This window comes from Rhinolophus hipposideros, assembly GCF_964194185.1.
Source record: "Rhinolophus hipposideros genome assembly, chromosome: 23".
NCBI lineage: Eukaryota > Metazoa > Chordata > Mammalia > Chiroptera > Rhinolophidae > Rhinolophus > Rhinolophus hipposideros.
The window spans coordinates 36,614,223-36,634,437 of record NC_138069.1 but is presented as its reverse complement, the minus strand read 5'-3'; the positions used below and the strand labels follow the sequence as shown (position 1 = coordinate 36,634,437).

The 20,215-nt window shown below is 50.9% G+C and overlaps 1 protein-coding gene across 1 annotated transcript in view; it reads left to right on the top strand.

The window, feature by feature from the left end:
- Nucleotides 1-20,215, top strand: part of SLIT3 (slit guidance ligand 3) — a 561,455-nt gene that overhangs the window by 451,562 nt on the left and 89,678 nt on the right. Inside the window, exons 10-13 of the mRNA XM_081035897.1 lie at nucleotides 450-521; nucleotides 4,832-4,903; nucleotides 8,443-8,514; nucleotides 19,176-19,319. Of these exons, the coding sequence (XP_080892023.1) occupies nucleotides 450-521; nucleotides 4,832-4,903; nucleotides 8,443-8,514; nucleotides 19,176-19,319 (360 nt within the window). The remainder of the gene's footprint in view (nucleotides 1-449; nucleotides 522-4,831; nucleotides 4,904-8,442; nucleotides 8,515-19,175; nucleotides 19,320-20,215) is intronic.

Here is a 20,215-nt window from a genome sequence, read left to right as displayed (position 1 = left end):
TCTGCCTGTATAGGCCCCCTGTACAGTGTGGTTGAGTTTTAACACAATAACCACGTGCTTCCATATAAGCATTGCTAGCTCACAGTCCATCTTTTTTTTTTTAACTCTTTCTTCTCTTTATCCCTTTCACTTTTCCAGCACTCTGGTTACTTCCAACAGCTTTTTTTGCAGAAGCTGACTGCCTCCAAAGCCATCTTATAACAAGCAAGAACCAAAACTCCTCAAGGAGAAGCCATCTTTTCTAGCTTTCTCCCAAGGGAGTGAGACCCTGGGCTGGGTGCTCCACGCACCAGAACCTGAGTCTTTGGCTTCTGCACAGAGTTCACCTGGCCTCCTGTGAACAAGAATACGTGCCATGTGATGGGAGAGACCATTCCGTCCTGAGGGCTCTCAGCAACCTCTGGTTGTGGGTGGGTGCTTCTCTGACTCTTCTCTGCTCTGTTTCCCAGACGCCTGGAACAGAACTCCATCAAATCCATCCCTGCCGGAGCCTTCACCCAGTACAAGAAGCTGAAGCGAATGTGAGTTTCCCCTGGGGAGAAGCGAGCCCACATGTTTTCAGTTTGGGGGTAACATGTCAGGTGTGGTGGGCAGCCTACTCAGATGACAGGCCATGTCATGTTCCGCGTGGACAGGGCAGTGTCAGGCCTGGAGAGCTCTCCTAAGCGCGGGGGGTAAGGGTCAGAAGTGTTGCGTTCAGATGGTGAGGCGTATGCCTTTAGGCACCTCAGAGCTCAGGGCCTCTCCAACTGAAGCAAAGTACGATGACCTGGGTGGGCGGTGGAGCTCAGCTGGCTTTTCTTCCCTTTTCTTATGGTCCCCTGGCTTTGGGGCTGTGGACCTGAAGTAGGAGTTTCAGGGCAGATGTGACAGTGGCACTGTACCGTTCTGCAGCACTGTCGCCAACATTCCCACAACCATGCACACATTCAGTTCCACTCAGTGAACGTCCCCTGCGAGCTAGGAGCTGTGCTAGGATCTGTGGATGACGCGGTGAGCTAAAACGCAATCTGCCCCGCCACTGTGCCAACATCGTCCACACCACCCGCCCCCATCATGTGAGCGTCCTGGGCGCTGCTCCGTGAGTCACCCAGAGCTGGGCATCTGAAGGGAAGCTGGTAGGATTCAGAAGTGGCCCATCCATCGCCGTCAGAGATTCCAGGAATCTGGGAGAGAGACATCTTTCCCTCTTCCAGGCTACGAACTCATTTATTACAGCCCCGTAATCAAGATGCTGTTTTCATTGCACTTGCTCTCTCTGGCCCCCACAGAGGAGACAGAGAAGGCAGGTAGAAATATACCTGAACTTAATGTTCCGTTCCACTCCAGGCTGAGTCACCGCTTTCCCTCGAGGAGGAGGAGGTGGGCCTATGTGAAAGAGGTTAAGTGCCACTGACTCCTTTTGTGTTAAAAATAAACATCCCCACGAAACTCTGGCATTGGTAGGCTTTCCCTCAGATCGCAGGAAGCCAACTTCCCATCTCCCTGGAAATCCAAACCAAACAAGATTTTCTGCTGGTACAATTCCAGAAGTAGAAACCAACATAATGAGCCAGCCCGAAGCATGTTTTCCTTCCCTCCCCTTGGCAGCGTTCCTGCTGGAGGAGCTGTAGAAATATAGGCCTTAATATTTAAAACCTTGGGCCATTAATCTCCTGGGCTCCCTGCTTCCCCACTCACTCTCCTTACCCCCACCCCAGTTCATTTTTAAAGCCCAGCCTGATTATGCAGCCAGATAGTAATTCCAGTGAAAAATGACAAGTTCAGTCACTGCCCCAACCTATATCTCTTGCATGATGTAAGTTACTGCTCTAATTTTTTGTGAAGTCCAGGTAATTTAGAGCTTGGCTATGTTTTACTGTCTTTTCTTCATCCTGTTGGACTTGCCATGATCTGTGCATTCAAAATTCATAAGACGCTCGCTTCTCAGCCTTTTGGCTAAGATCAAGTGTAAAATTCATAAGACCTTCTCAGTCACAACCTGGAAAGTGAATTTAATTTTTGATTACTTATGATGGTATTTAGTATGATGCCTTTTTCCCCCCAAGGGGATGGTGGTAGGGAAGAGAGACTACTAAACATGTTTTCAGCTAACAGAATTTCAGAAACCTTGACTAAAGTGTGATAGCTTAGGAGAAGTAAAGTTCCTGGTGAGAATGGATTTTGAAACCCTCAATGTGGATTCCTCCTCCATACACGTGATGAGTTTATCTCTAATAGCTAACAAAAACAGCTTTCCCTTCAGGTATGAATGAACCACATCTTTCTATTATCTCTAATAATAACACCAAGAAGAAGAATTCTCTCTGAATGAATGGCTTTGTCCCCACCAATTTCTACTGGTCAGCTTAGTACAAAAACACTTGCAGTTAAACACTAGTATCAAGGTAGAGAAACCATCTGGAGGGAGAGTAGCAGGCACTGGAGAGGACTCCTCTGCCTTACGGGGTTGGTTGGCTGGTAGCGCTAACGCCTGAGGACAAACCTGTGTTGTTTGGCCAGCACGGTGTGTGCAGTTCTTCATTTGCATGATCTCAGGTAGCAGACCCCTCAGATAGAGCATGCACCTTTATTTCCCGCTTGACCCTTGTGGGCACTGGAATTTGTCCTCCTGTCCTGAACAGTCTGTAAAGGCTACTCACTCCCTGTGGGTTGTTCAGTTTATAAGTCCCAGGGGACTGGGATGAGTCTGAGACCAAATTCTAAAACGCTGTGGCCTAAAGTTTGACTCAGGGCCCACCTGCATGGGGATCACCTGGAGATGTGTAACATATGCAGATTTCTAACCCCAGCCCCCCAGCTGACCAAGTCAGACTCTCTGTGGGTGCATCTTAGTAAACACCCCAGTGAAGTTTGGAGGTTTGAGAACCACTGGTCGAGAGTCTGCTCTGGGACCACCCTCCCGTAGTGGGAGAGGTCAAGCACTGGAGGTCAGTGGGCTCCTGACGCCTCTCCCAGCTGCCTTCCTGTCCAGTGCCACTGCGTTCTGATTCCATCATACTGAAGTGCAAGGGAGGGTCGAGATGCCAGCTCTGTACCGAAATACTCAGGTCACTTGTGACTCCAGGTCCCTCACCTCACAGGGCTGTTGTTTCCTGCCATTCCTGCAGAATTAAGAAGTAAGACGAAATGAACCCCAGGGTCAAGTCCCAGCTAGACTACCACTTCTCCAATTTCCACTCCCCACCATCCCAAACCACGAGACATCTCACCTCGTGCTGCAGAAAGGGGTGTGTCCGAAAGCCCAGCTGGGGACTGAAAACAGTTTGCCCTCACAAAGCTAAGGCAGAAGGCTTCCCCACTGATCACAGAACTTCCTCTGGCATGGGAGAGGCCTACATACCTTGAAGGGGCATCCCAGGATCAGGGGTGGGGGGAGGAAACACCAGTTGCCGTCACCAGTCTGATCGGAACACAGACTTCGCACGCTGGCCTCAAATGCCTTGCTAGGCAGCCACGCTGAGGGTGAGCGAGATCAGGATAATCCGGGGCATTTGCTTGTTAAGACTCTTATACAAAAATGGAGCGCTGAAGAAAAGCCTGGTGTAAGCTGAGGAGTCTGCAAGCACAATCTGTGGATTTGTCAGAGGCGATCTTGCCAGCTAAAGGGATAAGCTCGACAGCTGTGCCTAAGGAGCCTTAACCTGTGAAATATCTTTCAGCGTTCAGGCTTTGGAAGCTGGGAGGAAAGGGAGCAGAGGCCTAGCCAGAGGTGGTGGCAGGCGCTTTGGAAGGCTACGAGGAGCAGAAGGCGAGAAACAGGCTGGAGGAGTGTGTGCTTCAGAGGCTGGGGGGCTGGGAGCCTGGCCTCGCTGGAGGCAATTGCTCAAGAATCTGCTTAGATGTGCTTTCTTCTCGCTGTTCCCTTGTCTCCTCCTTGTTGACCCTCCAAGACCCCAGCTCCCCCTCGTCTGCACAAAAGACCCATTGATTTATGTGGTTAAACAGCCAGAGAGGCTCCTTGTGGCTGGAAATTGGAGCGTCTCCTCTTCCAGTGACAGGAGCGCAGCAGCTGTCCCTGAGCTAATGACGCTGAGAGAAAGCCCTCCCCCTCAGGAAGTGCCCTTAGCACGATGCTCAGAAGTCACTGGGGTGCTGGAGAGTGGGCAGCCTGTCTCTGAGAAAGAGCCAGGTCCCCTGCACCAGCCAGGCCCGGTAGGCTGCCTCCGAACACACAGCATCCCTCTCGCTCATGTTATCCCAAAGCCCTGGACATCACCACCCTGGGCTCGCTCCTGCCCACGGCTCAAAGCCATCCCATGAGCATCTCCTGGTGTGTTTCCATCACACGGCTTGGAGGTTGCACTGAGTCAGACCAAGCCGGAAGTCAGTGCTCAAAACCTCCATGCAGGTCTGGGAGAAAAAGTCACCGGGGAGGTGAAATGACTCAGGATTTTGGAGGGACAAAAATAAGCATTTGCTGAGGCATGAGGCAGAAGGTGATGTTTAGAGGACCCCTGAGCTGCGTTGGGGGGCTCCAGTGCCTGCCTCATTTATGCAATAAGGACCTGGTAGTGTGACCTAGACAGGCCCTAACTTGATTGGATGCAGTTTCCCACCTGCAAAATGTGGACTCACATGTGCCAAGCCATGTGTCCAAGTCCAGGTGCCGGGGCTGAACGTTCTCTGAAAGCCGAGAAGAGTGACACACATGGAGTAGATTTTATCATGAGGCAGTTGAACTGAATTGTCCTTTAGCCCCTTCTCTTGCACTATAAATAAATAAAATTGATGGAGTGATTAATTAATACCCACCATTTTGAATACCTGACATGCTTGATTCACGTTTAGGAATGGCCGTGTTCTCAGACTCTCCCGTTCATATTTTTAGAGACATCAGCAAAAATCAGATATCGGACATTGCCCCAGATGCCTTCCAGGGCCTGAAGTCACTCACGTCGCTGTAAGTGGGGAGCAGAGTGGCGGGGGGCCGGGGCGCGGGGGGATGGGAGCTGGATGCAGCCATGTTTTTCAGGAGTTGTTTATCAAGGCTTTATGTTCCCTTACACACTTGTGGCAACCTGGTCAAAGAAACAAATATTTCTTCAGGGGAAATTGATCTGGGGGAATATTTCTACAACCCTAATGCGTTATTTGTATTGATTAAGTGCCCAGCAGGCTGCCCAGTGATTGGCTTGTAATTCGAATGCACCTTCCACTCTAACTGTACTCCCCAGTCCCACCCCACAGGCCTCATAGCGCCTTCTAGGGAGATGGAGCGAGAGAATGTAACGTCTGTTTATTCCCGACATCTGTATCTTCCCCATGAATGTGGCCTTGTCGGGAGGAGCTAATTTTCTTTCCCTGATTTTCAGGTTTTTTTCTCCCAACCAACCTCATGGCCATTTTGAGAAAGTATCAACCCCATCCTATAAGCCCTTGCTTTCTCTGGTTTTGAAACCTTAGGGCAGTCCCATGGGCGGACCCAAAGCTTCACCTACCAGGGGCTCAGAAACCCACAAGGGCACCAAAGCATAAAGCTTGGTCCCGATTCTGTCGGTGACTCAGTGTGTGGCACAGGGCATGTCACTGGAGTCTGCCATGCATGTTCCCTCCCAGGCAAAACGGGGCCAGAGCTGCCTTTCCTGCCTAACACACAGGCAGCAGTGACCGTGATTTCAGTAATTAGAAGTGCAGTACTTGTGGGTCACGTACTATGTGCCAGGCACTGTTCTAGGCGTCTTATACGTCCCATCCTCACAACGACCTGGAATATAGAATCTGTCCTCCTCTCTCGTTTACAATAACTCCACACAGACTGGGGTTATCTGTTTTCATCCTGGCTGAGTCTCTGGCACCTCCAACAGTATCTGGCACAAAGTTATTGTGTGAAAAAAAATCTTGGTGGATGAATCAATGTAACTTACCCAAAGTCCACTGTACCAAGTGGGAAAGGAGGGATTTGGACCCAAGCAGTCTGACTCTAGAACCCACAATCCTTAGGCTATGCTGCCTCTTGAGATAATGTGAAAAGTGGACATACGATACAACAAAGGTATCATTTGGTGACCTGCCCACCTGGGCAAGACTGAGGCTGCTCAGAGGCAAGCTGTCCATGCTTCGCCCCTCTATGCAACCTGTTTGCTTAATTAATGAGTGGGCAGGTAATCTGATATACGGTTTTCCCCCACCTGGCCCCATCCCTCTGGGAACGGGCAGAGAACAGGGAAGTCTCTTGATTCAGCTGTTGCCTGCTGCTGGCAGAGTAAATTAGTTTCATTTATCGGGTAGAACATCTGGCTGGGATATCAAAGACAGGATTGTGTGTGAGATTAGTGTCTGCTTATTTTGCTGAAGATCACAGGAGAAGGGAGAGCAGCCGTCTGCCACCACGACCCTATCCCTGCCCCCGTTGTCCTGTTCCCCTTGTCTGGTTTCCCTCTGCTGGCCTTTGGGGACAGCCTGAAGACAGTGAGATGCTTCTGGTCTTGCGGGAAAAGAAATTCAAAGTATGGCTGCCAACCATGAAAAGGACATGCCACTAGCCACTTCTGAAATATATCAGGGCGCCGGTTAAGTGAACTGCTCTTCACTGCCAATGTATGCATTCATCCATTCACTAGACGCCTACTGCATGCTGAGTAGTAGTCAGTTGTGGCAGTAGAAATTGTGGCAGTGAACTGGACAGATAGGACCCTTGGTCTCATGGAGCTTTGAACGCAAACACACTCAATCCAAACTCAAGAGCAGCCAAGGCAAAGGGCAGGAAAGCCTCTACCCCATGTCTGTGCATTCACTCTTCTGCCAATTCTGACTGCTAAGTTCTGTTCAGTCCTCAGCTCTAGGGACTCGGCCATGAACAAGCCACATCATGTCACGTGGAGCCTATATTCAGGGGGTTGGGAGGGGAGGTACAAAAAAAATGTCTAAACTAAATGAACATGTAAGTAACATAACAGGATATAATGAAAAGTGAGAAAGAAATAAAACTAGGGTGACGTAGTGAAAAACATTAACCAGAATATTCCAGAGAGAGACTTCCCAAAAAAGAGGTGCTTGAGCTCAAACCTGAAAGATATGAAGAAGGAAGTCAAGGAAAGATCCTGGGGGAGAGCCAGAGGGGTCTACACCCAGACGCCCCGTCTGCCTGTTGGAGAGTGGTGTTGACCCACTCGGCTCTGAGACGTCCCACACAGAGGCATGACGGGTGATGCAAGGACCCTCAGACCCCTGGCCCCACGGCCCCTCCAGCTTCTACTGTAGGGAAGTTGGGACACCTGCAGAGAGGAGCAGACTGTGACATTACCACGTGTGGCACAGTGAGCGGTGGGACATTAATATGAATTAGACATGTGAGCCTGAGCCATCATGCTGACTTTTATTTAGTCATTAATTTGTTGAAACATTAATGAAACATACCCACAGGCTGAGAGAGACGCTCACTGTTCACTCCTGGTGGCGTCTGGAAAATGGGGAGTTTGGTTAATTGCTCCCACTTACCAGCTCCTGGTCCTACCATTTTGCCTCCGCAAAGACACTTAGTGAGTTTTGAATATTGCATTTCATTCAGTGTGCTTCAGGGTCCAAGAGGAAATTTAAAAAAAGAAGAAGAAACACCATCTTTAGCTAAGTTCCCTCCATCTCAGAGAGACTGGACCCAAGAGACAGCAAAGCCTGTGCCATGGGTGAGAGCAAAGGGGCCACAGTGTCCTCACTGCCGTGCTGGAGACCAGCCGGACCCATGGGCGCTGGGCAGGACAGGCAGATGCAGCAGGCTTCTTCCCCAAGCGTCACAAGTCACCAGAGACCAGCCCACAAATAGGAGACCCAGTGTGAGGGACACTGCAGGCTGAGAGAGGGGGATGAGAGAAGTGCGAGTTCCTTGTCTCCCGGAGCGCAGAGAATAGGAAAAGGGGCTGGAGTTTAGACGCCGCCATCCCTCTGAGGTAACAGCTCCTTGTGTCTCCTTTTTTCCTGAGAGCCATTCCTGTACTCAACAGTCCCTGAGCCATCTGGACGGGCCCCCAGATACCCAAAGCCCTGTCTAGGTGGATGAGGAATTCCTAGGGTGCAATGGGACATGAGAAGGAAACATCTTATAGGCTGGCTCAGCCTGATCAATGCCCACGGAAGACAAGGAGACACGGGGCCAGTCAGCTTCCCACACATCTTGTTTATTTCTGGGGTGTGAGTCATGAGCGGCTCAGGGAGACACCACAGAGAGACTGCTTCTTCCTATTGTGGATTAGTTATGGATCTGGGCTGCCCAGGAGTGAAACAGGATGGAGCCCATTTCTCCTCCCCTCCCGACAGCCTGCCCCCCTCCAGCTCCCGGTGGCACTTGCCTCCTGTCTCACTGGGGGGAGAAGGGATGAGGTGGAGCTAGAAGGGCACACTGAGAGTCCACCTCCTCGGAGCTGGCCCAGGTGATGGCCTCCTACCCGAGGGGGTCCCAGTGGCCTCACATCCATGGTAACCACTGTCTTCTCCATTCCTTTCCAGGGTGCTCTATGGAAACAAGATCACCGAGATTGCCAAGGGGCTGTTTGATGGGCTGGTGTCCCTACAGCTGCTGTGAGTAGGAACTTTGTCACTGTTTGTGTCTCTGGGACTGTCTGTAGGTTCTTTCCTGCAAACCTTCAGCCATGCTCTGTAGAGCTCTTCTTTTGACTTTATGTGCACCAAAAGGAAAAAAAAGTTCTGAACTGTCTGCCCCTCACCTCCATCACCTCCTTGCGGTGGAAGGAGAGCCAGAGAGTTGGCACAGGGAGGCCAAGATCAGTGTGAACAAACCTAAATGATAGAGCTAGGAGCCTGCCCAGGCAAGCGTGTGCTAGGAATATAGCAAACTGAAACATCCACGCACCGAGTGCCAATACTAAGCGCAAAGCAGAGCTGCTGAGAGACATGTGACCCTGAGGAAGGGTGGGGGTGGGTGATGAAATAATCAGGAACGAGCATAATCAGTCACCGATAGGACTCTGTCTGGGTAAGAGATGGCGGAGTGGGAAGCGTTTATTTAATTTAAAGGAAAATCTGTTGCCTTGAATTTTAAGCCCCAGGATTATTTATTTGCATTTATTTCATTCTGGTCATTTGAGCTTAAATGTTTGAAGGAGATAATTGAACTCTGACGTGGAGAGGCAAGGAAAGGAATTTAGCTCATCCCGTACCTTAAGATTTTATGATGGGGGAGAATGATCTCTGCTTTGTGAGGGGGTAGCTGTAGCATCCACGCAGGTACTGTGGGTATGGGAATGTACCTCTGTGCATGTCCACGTCTGCTCCGTGTCTGCGCCACGGTTCCTGTTGGTATTGGGAATCGATCTTAAGTATCCTGTGAGCAATGGAAAGTACCAAGTCTCAGAGCTAAATGACTTGCCCTCAGTCACGCACAAAACAGGGATAGCAACGGGAGTGGAACCACATGGTTCTGTGGCTCAGAGAGCCCCCCGCGCGCCGAACAGCACAGGATGTGTGTACACAGAGGTGTACATCTGAATTCAGGGGTGGGTGTGTGTGTGTGTGTGTGTGTGAGTGAGTGTGTACCTCCAAGGCGCAGGCTGTGAGGAAGGGACCAGAGGCCTCCCTGCCCCCGTGTGCAGTTACTTGGAGCTCCAGCATGTGCTTGCAGACGAGGTGGGCAAGCTGGGTCTCCGGATGGGTGAGAGTCCAGGAGCAGGAGTGGAGAGAGGAAAGCAGGTGACATATCTGACATGGCGGCGCCCAAGATTCTTCAAGAAAGAGGCAGTGAGACTTTTCTTGTAGCCTTTCCCGTCTCACGTCTGTCCTCCCTCCCTATGTCCTTTACAGCTCATCCTGGACAGATCCTCCCCAGACAATATAATAATGTGAATCATGCCCAGTGCAGCGAGTGCCCAGCTTGTTTCCAGGCAGCAGGCAGGCCTGTGTCCATGAAGCAGAGATCAAGAGAAAGAAAAGTCTGTATCTTTTTCCTGCATCTCCCCCACCCGTGCCTCCATGTGGGCCCACTCTGTGTGTCTCCGCGTGGGCAAATTCCTGTCCAGAGGTCCCCGCCCTCAGTGGGCCTTGAAGGCTGTTTGCTAGAATGACACCCCAGGAGCTGGGGTTGCACAGATGGCGTTCTTTGCTTATAGCAAAGAAACCGTAAGTTATAACTGCCACCATAAGGCTAGTTAACTGTAGCTATCAATCCCTTGAAGGAAGAGTAACAATAGTGTTAGCCTTGAGGATTTGGGCTGTTGTATTCCATTGGGCTGGGATGAATATCCTTTCACAATCTGTGTGTTTGGTGTGGAGAGGAGAACGCCCTTGAAGGAGAAATACAGCGTGCCTCAAAGTACCTAGCTCCGTGCATGGCACGTAGCACACATTCAATAAACGCATGCTTCTTAAATAAGGAAACGTCTCCCAACTCCAAGCTGACAGCAGTCACAAGTTAGCAGAAGTAACAGGAGTTTGCATGGGCTGGGGATACAACTGTCGTTTAATGTCACCTTTCTACGCAGATGGAATTGCGTAGCTGGGAGTAAAGACGAAGCGTCCTCCCCTCTCAAGATCAAGAGTTGCCACAACTCAGGCAGGCTCAGTTTCCAGAAAGAAGCAGCAAATGTAGCCCTCATTGGCTTTTGACCTGCTGTTGAGCAATTGGAAAGCGGGTCCTGATCAGATCTAATTTAGCGTTCAGCCCTCTGCAGATTGGCTGTCTCCTTGTTACACTAGAGACACTCTGATAAGAAGGCCCTGATTAGACAACCCTGGTCGTCTGGATAATTTCCTCTCCTTTGACTCGAAGGCTTTTTGTGAGAGGTTTGTGTTTTTTCTTCTCTCTCCATCTCAAATTATTGGCTCATCACAAAGCCACGTCAGCTCTGTCACACGCAGTGATCTTGCATATTTCCTTTCTGGCACTTGTCATGATGCTGCCAGTAATAAAATGGATACATTGTAGTTGGTTGTCCAGCCATTCCCCACTCCCCACCCCCCTTTCCCCATTTCTCCAAACTTTTCAACCGTCCCGCCAAACTTGCCCAACCTGGTATGTACCCAGCCCCCCTGGGTCTTTTTCTTGGCATGTTCGTTTGACCGATGGCCAATACTGATAGCAGAATATCTCAGCCTTCAGAGTTTCTCAGAGGCTGCAGCAAATGGGTGACATGGACAAATTTCAGCTGTCCTAGGAACGACCCCCTGCACCCCGTCCTCGGGGTGTCGCCCTCACAAGTCACTTCCTTTAGTTTAAGTTCCACAGTCTTAGAGTCAAAGGGGCTTCAGTGCTCTCAGCACAGACTCCCACCTGCTGGCACAGAAGCCCCTCCCCTGCACTGTGACAGTCCTCTGTGGTCATGGTGGTGGTTTCTGTCCCCACCACGTGGACGGTTAGGAAGCCCTTTCTCATACTAAACCTCAGTAAAGGCCTCTGGGAAATTCGGAAAAGGCTATTCTCATAGTCTCCAAATGTTTGAAAATAGCTAGTATGTCTCCCTATATCTAATCCTAGATAGATTGTTCCTGCAGACATTCATGGTATGAACACACATTCATTAGTAATTAGTAACTACCCTTATTCTATCTGGGAGATGCAAGGTAGCCTGTCAGCTTCCCTTCTTACACAGGCTGCTGGGAAGCGAGTCAGGTGCCCATCTGAACAGGAAGTGTGTTTAGAGACTCCCTCCGAAACTGCTGAGAACTGGAGGCATCTCAGAGTCCAAGGTTAGGGCAGGACATGCACTGGCACGTGCTCCCACCTCCAGGGACAGCAGCAGCTGGGGGACCAGAAAAGTGACCTGCCCTCTTCTCCCAAGCCCCATCCATCCCTTCCGCACTGGAAATTTAGGGTTTGCTCCCCTCCGTTCCTCTGCCTACCCAGGCTCCAGGGCTCCTGGGCTCTGGGCCATCTGTGGAAATGGTGATCCTGGGTGTGCAGCCAGCCAGAGTGCCCCCACATCCTTTGCCTTGTAGCTCAGAGGTCAGTTCTACCCCAAGCGAGAAAAGTAGTCAGCATGTCTCTAGAGCCATCACTTCCTCCTCTGATGGGCAGCTGCAGGCTGCACTGTGACAGCTTCCCCAGGGAACTAGAGCATTCGTGTAGTGCTCACTGATTGCATGGCATGTATGGCCAATACTGATAGGAAAGTCATTCAGGTGGAGCAGGCAGTCATTTGAGGTGGCAGCTCTCATGTAAATGCTGGCCGTGGTAAATATTAAACTCGCTCCAGGAGATCTGAGACCAACCAGACTGTCTTGGGGCTGGAGTAAGTTAACGCAGCCCAGGCACCTGTTGTTTGATTTTCTTGGAAGGCAGACAAGACCATTTGAGGATCTTGGAGTTTGCCAAGCAACGTGCCAATTACAGGGCAGCGGCAAAACATCACTCCCTACAGCTCACTTTCCCTCGCCAGCTGTTTCACTAGTATTACTACTGCTGCTAATAACAGCGGCTAACATTTATGAATACCTAATATGCTCCAGAACCTGTGCTAAGTAATTTCATATGCACCATCTCATCTCACCTTTCCAGCAATACTAAGGAAGGTATTTTTGAAAGGCCCATTTTATAGATGGGGAAACTGAGGCACTGAAGAGTTAAGTAACTTGGCCACTGCCTCTTAGCATGGAATTGACTAAGCTTTGGAACCCACGCAGTCTGATTCCGGAGTACGTGCCAGAGACTTCTGCTTCAGGCCCAGTCACGGGCAGCTCTGCTGACCTGCTTTTGTGTGACACGGAACAAGAAGTGACTGTCAGTCAGCTGTTCCTGTTATGCCTCAGTCCCCACGGAACTTCTCTGGCTCACTGCCATCCCCCCACAGTACTTGCCCTGAACCCTGGACAGCAGCAAACAAGAAGCTACTTATTTTTAAAAACAGGATTGAGGTGAGATGATGAGAACTCTCCCCAGCAGTGGAAGCAGACTTACTTTGTGATACATTCTGGAGAGAGTTCTTCCCTCTCTTGTGTACCTTGAGCTTCCTAAGGAAAACCCTTGGGGAGACTTAAGTTCTGGAATCCTCCCGTTCTTGGTCATTGAGTGAACGGCTGACCCCCTCTTAAAGGACTTATCAGTAACCAGGTGGCAATCAGATAGGCAAGTGGCCATGCTACCCGCTGTTGAGAAATGGAGGTGGCAAGCCAAATCACACCAGGTGAGGCCCCTTGATCTCCTGGTAGCAGGTGACGGCTCCCCTCTCTGGTCTCTCAGAATCTCAGCTTCCTGCCGATTGCCTTAGGAAAACCCAGTCGCTTGCACCCTGTTCCTAGGGCCCCCCTGTCTGTGGGGTTGAAGGAGGCCCTGTTTTTCAGACAGGCCACCGGGTGGCATTGCTGTATGTGCAGTTGCCCTTGCATGAGGAGTCACCATGGCAGCCCATAACCCGCGACCAGCAGTGCAGTCATTATCAGGAGAGAAGTGAAGTCACCTTGCCCCCCGTTGGGACGAGGAGGGCTCTTCCTGTGTCCTCTAGGGAATGTTCAGCGTGATGTGGCCCAGAACCCTTATTCCCATGTGCAGAGATGATTCTGGGCAGGGTTACAATTCCCTGACCTCATGGCACCAAGGATCACCAGGTTTCCCTCTGTGTCTGGCCGTGCTGGAGATCAAAACAAATCCCCCATATTTTATAGGGGAAGGATGAGAGCATGTTTGTTCTAAGGCTAGAGAGTGGTTCTTACTACAGTTAATGGACAAGGAAATTCAGGATGGCAGAGAGTTAATTCTAGAAATTTTTTTTTTTTTAAGGTTTTTAATGAGGGAGGTTTGACTCTATCCTGCAGCTTAATCGGGTCCAAAACAGCTCCCCTAATTGGTATTCTCTCTAACAGTTTAGGCCAGTGCATGAGAGTGCTAAGTACTGCCAGGGATGCGTGGAGAAGTTTCTTTTAATAACTAAGAGTCTTTTCACCCATTCTTTAAAACTTAGTCTCCCATGGAAGGAGCCAGAGAAAGAGTTATGCCACGTGGTTGCTGGTACCATCTTTCCCCTCCTGTGTGTCGGCATATGAGTGTTTATGCAACAGAAAGTGACTCCATGAGGCCCCCTTGGCAGGAGCCGGGCCCGTCACTCCATCTCATGGTCTTTCCTGGAAGGGCTTCACGTATTGTCCAGGAAGGGGCTGCTACACTCTTCCCTGGCACCAGCTTCTGCGGAGTTTGGAATGTGCTTTTAGCATTTCCAGACAAACTGGAGATGCCCAAAGCTATCAGTAGGAGGGCGAAGACCGCTGTCTTCCGCAGACCCTCAGGCAGGTGTGGAGAATATAAATACCACCAGAATGATAGTTCTGGGCCACTGAATCAACACGTGAACCGCTGGAGTTGCCAAGGTGATTTTAATGCAGTTTATCATTAAACCTGACTCCAGATGTTTGTGTTTGCCAAGCCTTGCAGCAAAGGCCTGTGAACCCCAGGGGAATTGTCACTGAGATGTGGCCAAGCTACTTCCTAAAAATGGGACCTCAGTGGTCTTCTGCCCATTGGCCTCTTTAGAGAGACTGGATGTGGTGGGTCCTTTTCACCTATCAGGGTGGACCTCGTCTCCCTCCTGTGGTCCCTCCCCCCCCTTACCTGGACCTGGAATGAAGGAAGCTGCAGGCTGCTGCAAGTGCTAAGAGCCCCCGGGACGTTGGTGGCCCAGCCAGGCTCAGTCCCCCAGCAGCAGGATGAGTCACAAGAGCCCTCCTTAGCCGAGACTTGGGGTATTTCACTTCTCCCCTCAAGCTCTAGCTCTGGGGTTCTCAGTGGCTTGTTTCCTGCCTTGCGTTCCTGGAGGCAACAGCTCCTGGAAAGGATTATCTCTCAGCAGCATCGTTATGTTGGTTAGTCAATGAGCTGAGTGCTAATACCTCTTGACATGGAACATATGTGGACGCTGAAAGTGCTCCAAGAAGTGGAGGCAGGGGTGGCTCATACAGCTAACACGTGGAAATAAATTTAGAAGGTGATATGCGTGGATCCCACTCTCAGATATGCCGCTCTCCTCAGTTTCCTGTGACGGGAACATGGCTTTTGGGGGTTTGTTTTATTGTAGCGTCACTGCTAAGTTAATGAGAGTGGGTACAGGAAGTAGTGCTACCCCGTCCCATAAGCACTAAGTGATTCCTGTGGTCCCTTAGGGTGGGGCTGCGCAGCAGGGTGACATTATGGGAGGGGGGCGGGGAGTCTTTGGACAAAGATAGCATGGATCCAGATCTCAACCTACCACTTAATAATCGTGCAACTTTGGTCAAAGATACATAGGCTTCCTGCGTCCCAGAGGTGTCATCTGTCTGATGGGGCTAGCACTTCGCAGGGTGTGGGGAACTTCAAAAAGCTAATATGTGTAAGGTGCTTGGCGAGTACCTGGCTACAAGTAGTACTTCCTGCCTGTTAGGTAAGACCTAACATATTACCTGTTAGGCTCAGCTGGGCACCTGGCCTGATCATCTCAACCCCCCGCCCCCTTTTGGTCTACATGACTTCTGAGGTTCCTTTGAGAGGTGGGTCTGGGAGCAGGTGGTCCCCAAAGATATGCTTTGGGGGAAATATTTATGAACGCGATGTGATCCCAACCCCTGGACTCAATCCAACACTAAGTAGATCAAGCTGACATCTAGGTGGGGGCGACCAAGTTTTGAGTTTGCATGCCAGGCAGCCTCTTAAATGAGGTGAGCTGGAGCACGCTGTTTTACATGAGGGGAGCGCAGAGCCAAGCATGCCAGCTTCCAAATCAGCATTTAGTCAATGACCCCTGAAGGTGGCAACCCTGCTTTGCACAGGTGCAAGCCACTCAGTGAGGAGCCTGCCACTTTGGGCCGATGGTAGTTTGGTGAGAAGCCCATCTCAGCCAGCTTTGTGTCAAGTCCTCCTAAGAGTTGGCAGGACTTCCAATGCCACCACACAACCAAGAGGCAAGCAGTCTTCTAGACCCAACCAGACCTCCATCCACCGGAAGCGTGCCCAGGTGCATTCCAAAGCTAGCAAAAATAGCCACTCCCCAGAGACAGAGACACCTTCCATCAGGCAAGGAAATGAGAATATGGATGTTATGTCATGGAGAAGAGATGAGCTTTGGAGTCAGACAGGCTGAAGCTTCACTTCCTGCTGGGTGACCTGCACCATGTCCATCACCACTCTGACCCTCGGTTTCCTCATCAGCAAAATGAGGATGATTGTACGGCTGCCCTGAAGGTGAAAGAAAAGACTGCATGGAAAGTGCTCTGGAAAATGCTTGGCACAGTCTGCACACACAGCTGTGGTCTCATAGATGGTACCACGTTATTATCATGTCACAAAGTGGTTACACCGCTGCTCCTCCGGGCTCAACCAGGACACGTCAAGAAAGAGGGAGAGGCCCGTGCTCAGGACTTCTGGGAGAGCTGCTGGACCCCATTTCATGGTTGTCTCCTCTCCATTTGCTCCGGCATAGGGGGTTTTTGTTTGTGTTTTTTAATTCACGTCCAACTCTTGTCCATGGCCCAATTAGCTCAGAGAGCCATCCACGAAAGCCAGACTGAGTGGGGTAGCTGCCACCCTTCCTCCCAAAGGAGAGAGGACAGAGGCCAGGCCGTTAGATCCCGCAGGTGCTGGGCGTCAGGGAGGCTGCACTCAGGTCATGACCGGGATAAGCAGCTGAACACTATCTCTCCCGGCACCTCCGCACCTTGCCTTAGGGAGCCGAGCATCCTGGGAGAGAGTAGGTGACCTGCGACTCCTCCCTTTGTGACCTGCCCCAGGCCAGCTGCACTTCATGCTGTTTCACCCAGTAATCCTGCCAGCCTGCGTGGGCGTGATGCCTTACATCTTTGTGATACCATCCCGTGCTGAGAGATCTAGAAGCAGTAGGCACGTGATCAGAAAAAGTCAGCTTGGCAGTTCTGAGCATGAACGGTCGCCAAGGTGGCATGCCGTTTGGACACCCTTTCAAGGCAGGCCACTCCTCTCTCCCACCCTATCCAGGGTCCAGCTCTCCCCAGAGCCAAGTCCTACAGTGGGCTTATGACCCTGTACTGGGGTCTCAGATCTAAACGCCTCCTCAGGCAAGGTAGATAGCATGAGGGCAGACAAGAGGGGGCAGTGAGGACAGTGGCAAATAGAGAACATTCGTCCTGCCTAAGGGGGACAGCCACTCTATAGCTGCCTCTAACGGGCCAAGAGTGGCGAAACCTTCTGAAATTGTTTTCAGGAGAAAATAGAAGAGTGTGTGTGTGTGTGTGTGTGTGTGTGTGTGTGTCCCATTCATTCCTGACTCTTTGGCGCTTCTCCCTGTTGGGCTTCTCTAGCTTTTCTTCCTGATTCTCTGCTCCATAGCATCCTTCCCGTAATGTCCAAAATGGAGTGGCCTTGACAAAAATGTAGTCTGCAAAGTACAGGAAGTTCTTGGGAGAAATGCTGCAAAGGGCGTAGACACATGGGTGGGGTAGATAAGGCATCCGTCAGGGAAGAACTGAACCCTCTAGAGACCTGAATTATCATAACTGCTTCCAGCATGCTCCCTGGAAACTCGCCGAACTCTCAGCCTCAGTTTCCTCACCTGTAACTTGTGAGGCTGGCTCTGCCCTTCTCCCCAGGTTATGGTGAGAATGACAGGCTTTTGGAAAGGCACTTTAGTAAACATGAGACGTGTTCTAGCAGCATGAGCTTTCTTCCATTGTGAGGCAGGAGGACATCTGTGTGAACCCTTGGGACCATGCCCATTATTAGCCAGATTAAACAGGCAGTCCTTCTTCCACTTGTCACTGCCACAGCTGCCTGCCTGCACACGGGGCTGCAGCAAGGACAGGTGGCACGGCTGATGGAGCTCCCATGGGCAGTGCAACCCTTACCACCAAATCCCCCCGGACCTTGGAATCAAGAGCCCCCGGAGACAAGCCAGCCAGTTACAAACCTCATGGATCACTGAAAGCTCTGAGCCAGCCTCAAAACTATAGAAATTTTTAAAAATTCAACATTTTAGCTGGTAGTTGAGTTCCCCCTCCCCTACTTCCATTCAGAAGCGAGTAAGAATTGATTTTAAGCTAGTTTTCAGGGCACAACTAGTCAGTCTAGAATCATAAAGGAAATGTGGGTACTAAGAAGGTACTATATTTGCTTGACTTTCCAGCGCCATTGTAGAAAACTCTCCTATAACCCTCTCGGCATCGTCTGTGCTAGACCAGAGTTTCACAAAAAGGCACCTTCCTGTGATGCTTTTTAATGATGGGGGAGGGGTCTGAAAAACTAAAACCACAGCCGACTGTCCCTCTTGGATAGGAAGGCTGACCCTGGGGGCATCAGTGCCACCTTGGAGGAGTGTGACCCCCAGAAGTTGCATAAGGATTTGGGTATATTTCTTAATAAATGTTTGTGCTAAGCACTAAGAATAAAGGGAGGAAGAAAATAGATGTCATTTGTGCCAACATAGAGCTTTCAGTCTTGCCTAGGAGGTAAATGATGAGAAAAACAAATATCCTATCATTACAAATTGAGAGAAACACTATGAAGAAAATAATGGGGCTATGAGAGACAATGATGGGGGGTCTGGTGGTCAGGGCAGGCCTCCCTGAGGAGGTGACACTTGAGCTGAGATAGAGAAGGAGAAGGAACACCTTATGGAAGGGGGGAAAGAGAGTATTCAAGGGCCTGGGCCAAAACGCACATGGTGTATTTTAGGAATTAAATGGTATTGACTGGGGTGGCTGGATGGGAGGGTAAAGGGGCCGAGGTCAGATCACACAGGGCCGTGCGTGCGTGTGTGTGTGTGTGTGTGTGTGTAGACAGAGAGAGAGAGAAACTAAGTATATGCATACATGCATGCCTACCCATGGATGTATTTTTCCCGGGAGGATGACCTATAACTTTCATCAGATTTCCAGGAGGATAGGTGATGGAAAAGAACTCTAAGGACTTTTCTGAATCAAAATTGCCCTTTGTCAGCTAAAGCTTGAAAACAGTTGAGCCAAATGAGTTTTGTTTTGGTTTGGTTTTTGATTCCTAGACTCTGTTTCTCAAGCTGAGAGTGAACCACATGGGGTACCATTTCTGGTCTTCCTGGAGGTAGGGGAGCGGGTTGGAGGGAAGGCTCCAGGTGAGGGTAGTGTGTGGCACAGTGTCCGTGGGAACCAGGCGTGCAAGTGCCCAGGCGTGTTCTGAGTGTCTGTGGCCACAGGAATGCATGTCCCTCTCTTCGTCCGCTCAGCAGCAGGAGCCCCAGGCTGGGGGGGCGCCCGGGGACCTCTAGGGCCTGTGGCCCTGGGTCCTGACCAGGGTTAGTGAGTCACGGCCTCTCTCCTGCTTGCAGCCTCCTCAACGCCAACAAGATCAACTGCTTACGGGTGAACACGTTCCAGGACCTGCAGAACCTCAACCTGCTCTCCCTGTATGACAACAAGCTGCAGACCATCAGCAAGGGGCTCTTCGCCCCCCTGCAGGCCATCCAGACGCTGTGAGTATGCTGCCTCGAGTGCTAGCGCATGCCCAGGCACGAGAACCCCCAAAATGAGGGCAGAGTGAGCAGGCCCAGGAGGCTTTCTAGAGCCTTCCGTGAGGATGGAAAGGTCCCATCACGCTGTGCTGAGCACTCACGCTGGGCTCGGTACCACGCTCAGGACCTTCCCTCTGTGCAAACCTTAAGCCTCATAACAACCCGATGACGCAGGTGCTGTTAAGACCTCCCAGGTCTAAGTGAGAAACACCAAGGCACAGAGAGGTTAAGTAACTTACTCACAGTGGCACAGCCAGTAAGAAGCAGGACTTGAATCCAGGCAGAGGTGCTGCTCAGCTGCTCTCTGTACCTCTGCGGCCACTGTATTCTGAGCAGGCTCCGTCTCTGCTCGTCACCCATTCCTGCCTACCAACACCCTGCAAAACCAAGCCTCCAGTGCGGGTACTCTGGGAGTATCCCACCTCCCTCCCGAGTGGTGCAGATGTTTATAAATAGTTCAGTCAGATAGATGACCACTGACTGCAGATCTCAGCCCGTGTTTCTGATGGCTCCATCCCCAGGCTGAGACCCTAGCCCCAGCCCGTGGCCTGACCATGAGCCCAGGGGCTTTGGGAGCCTCGCTGAGTCATCTGGCACTCACTGGCCCCATAGCCAAAGACAGGAACTGATAAAGAGTAAGAACAGCTGCTGCATACTGACCCCCTGCCACGTGCAAAGCATTGTGTGCGGTGCTTTGCAGAGTTTCCTTACTGAGCCCAGGGAAGCGAGCCCCACGGTGCCCCTGTCAGAATGCTGACAACAATAGCAGTCCCCGCTACTACGTATGGAATGCCCACCCTGTGCCAGTCTCCATGCCAGCTGCTTTGGGCGCCTGGTGTTACTGAGCTGGGAGAAGT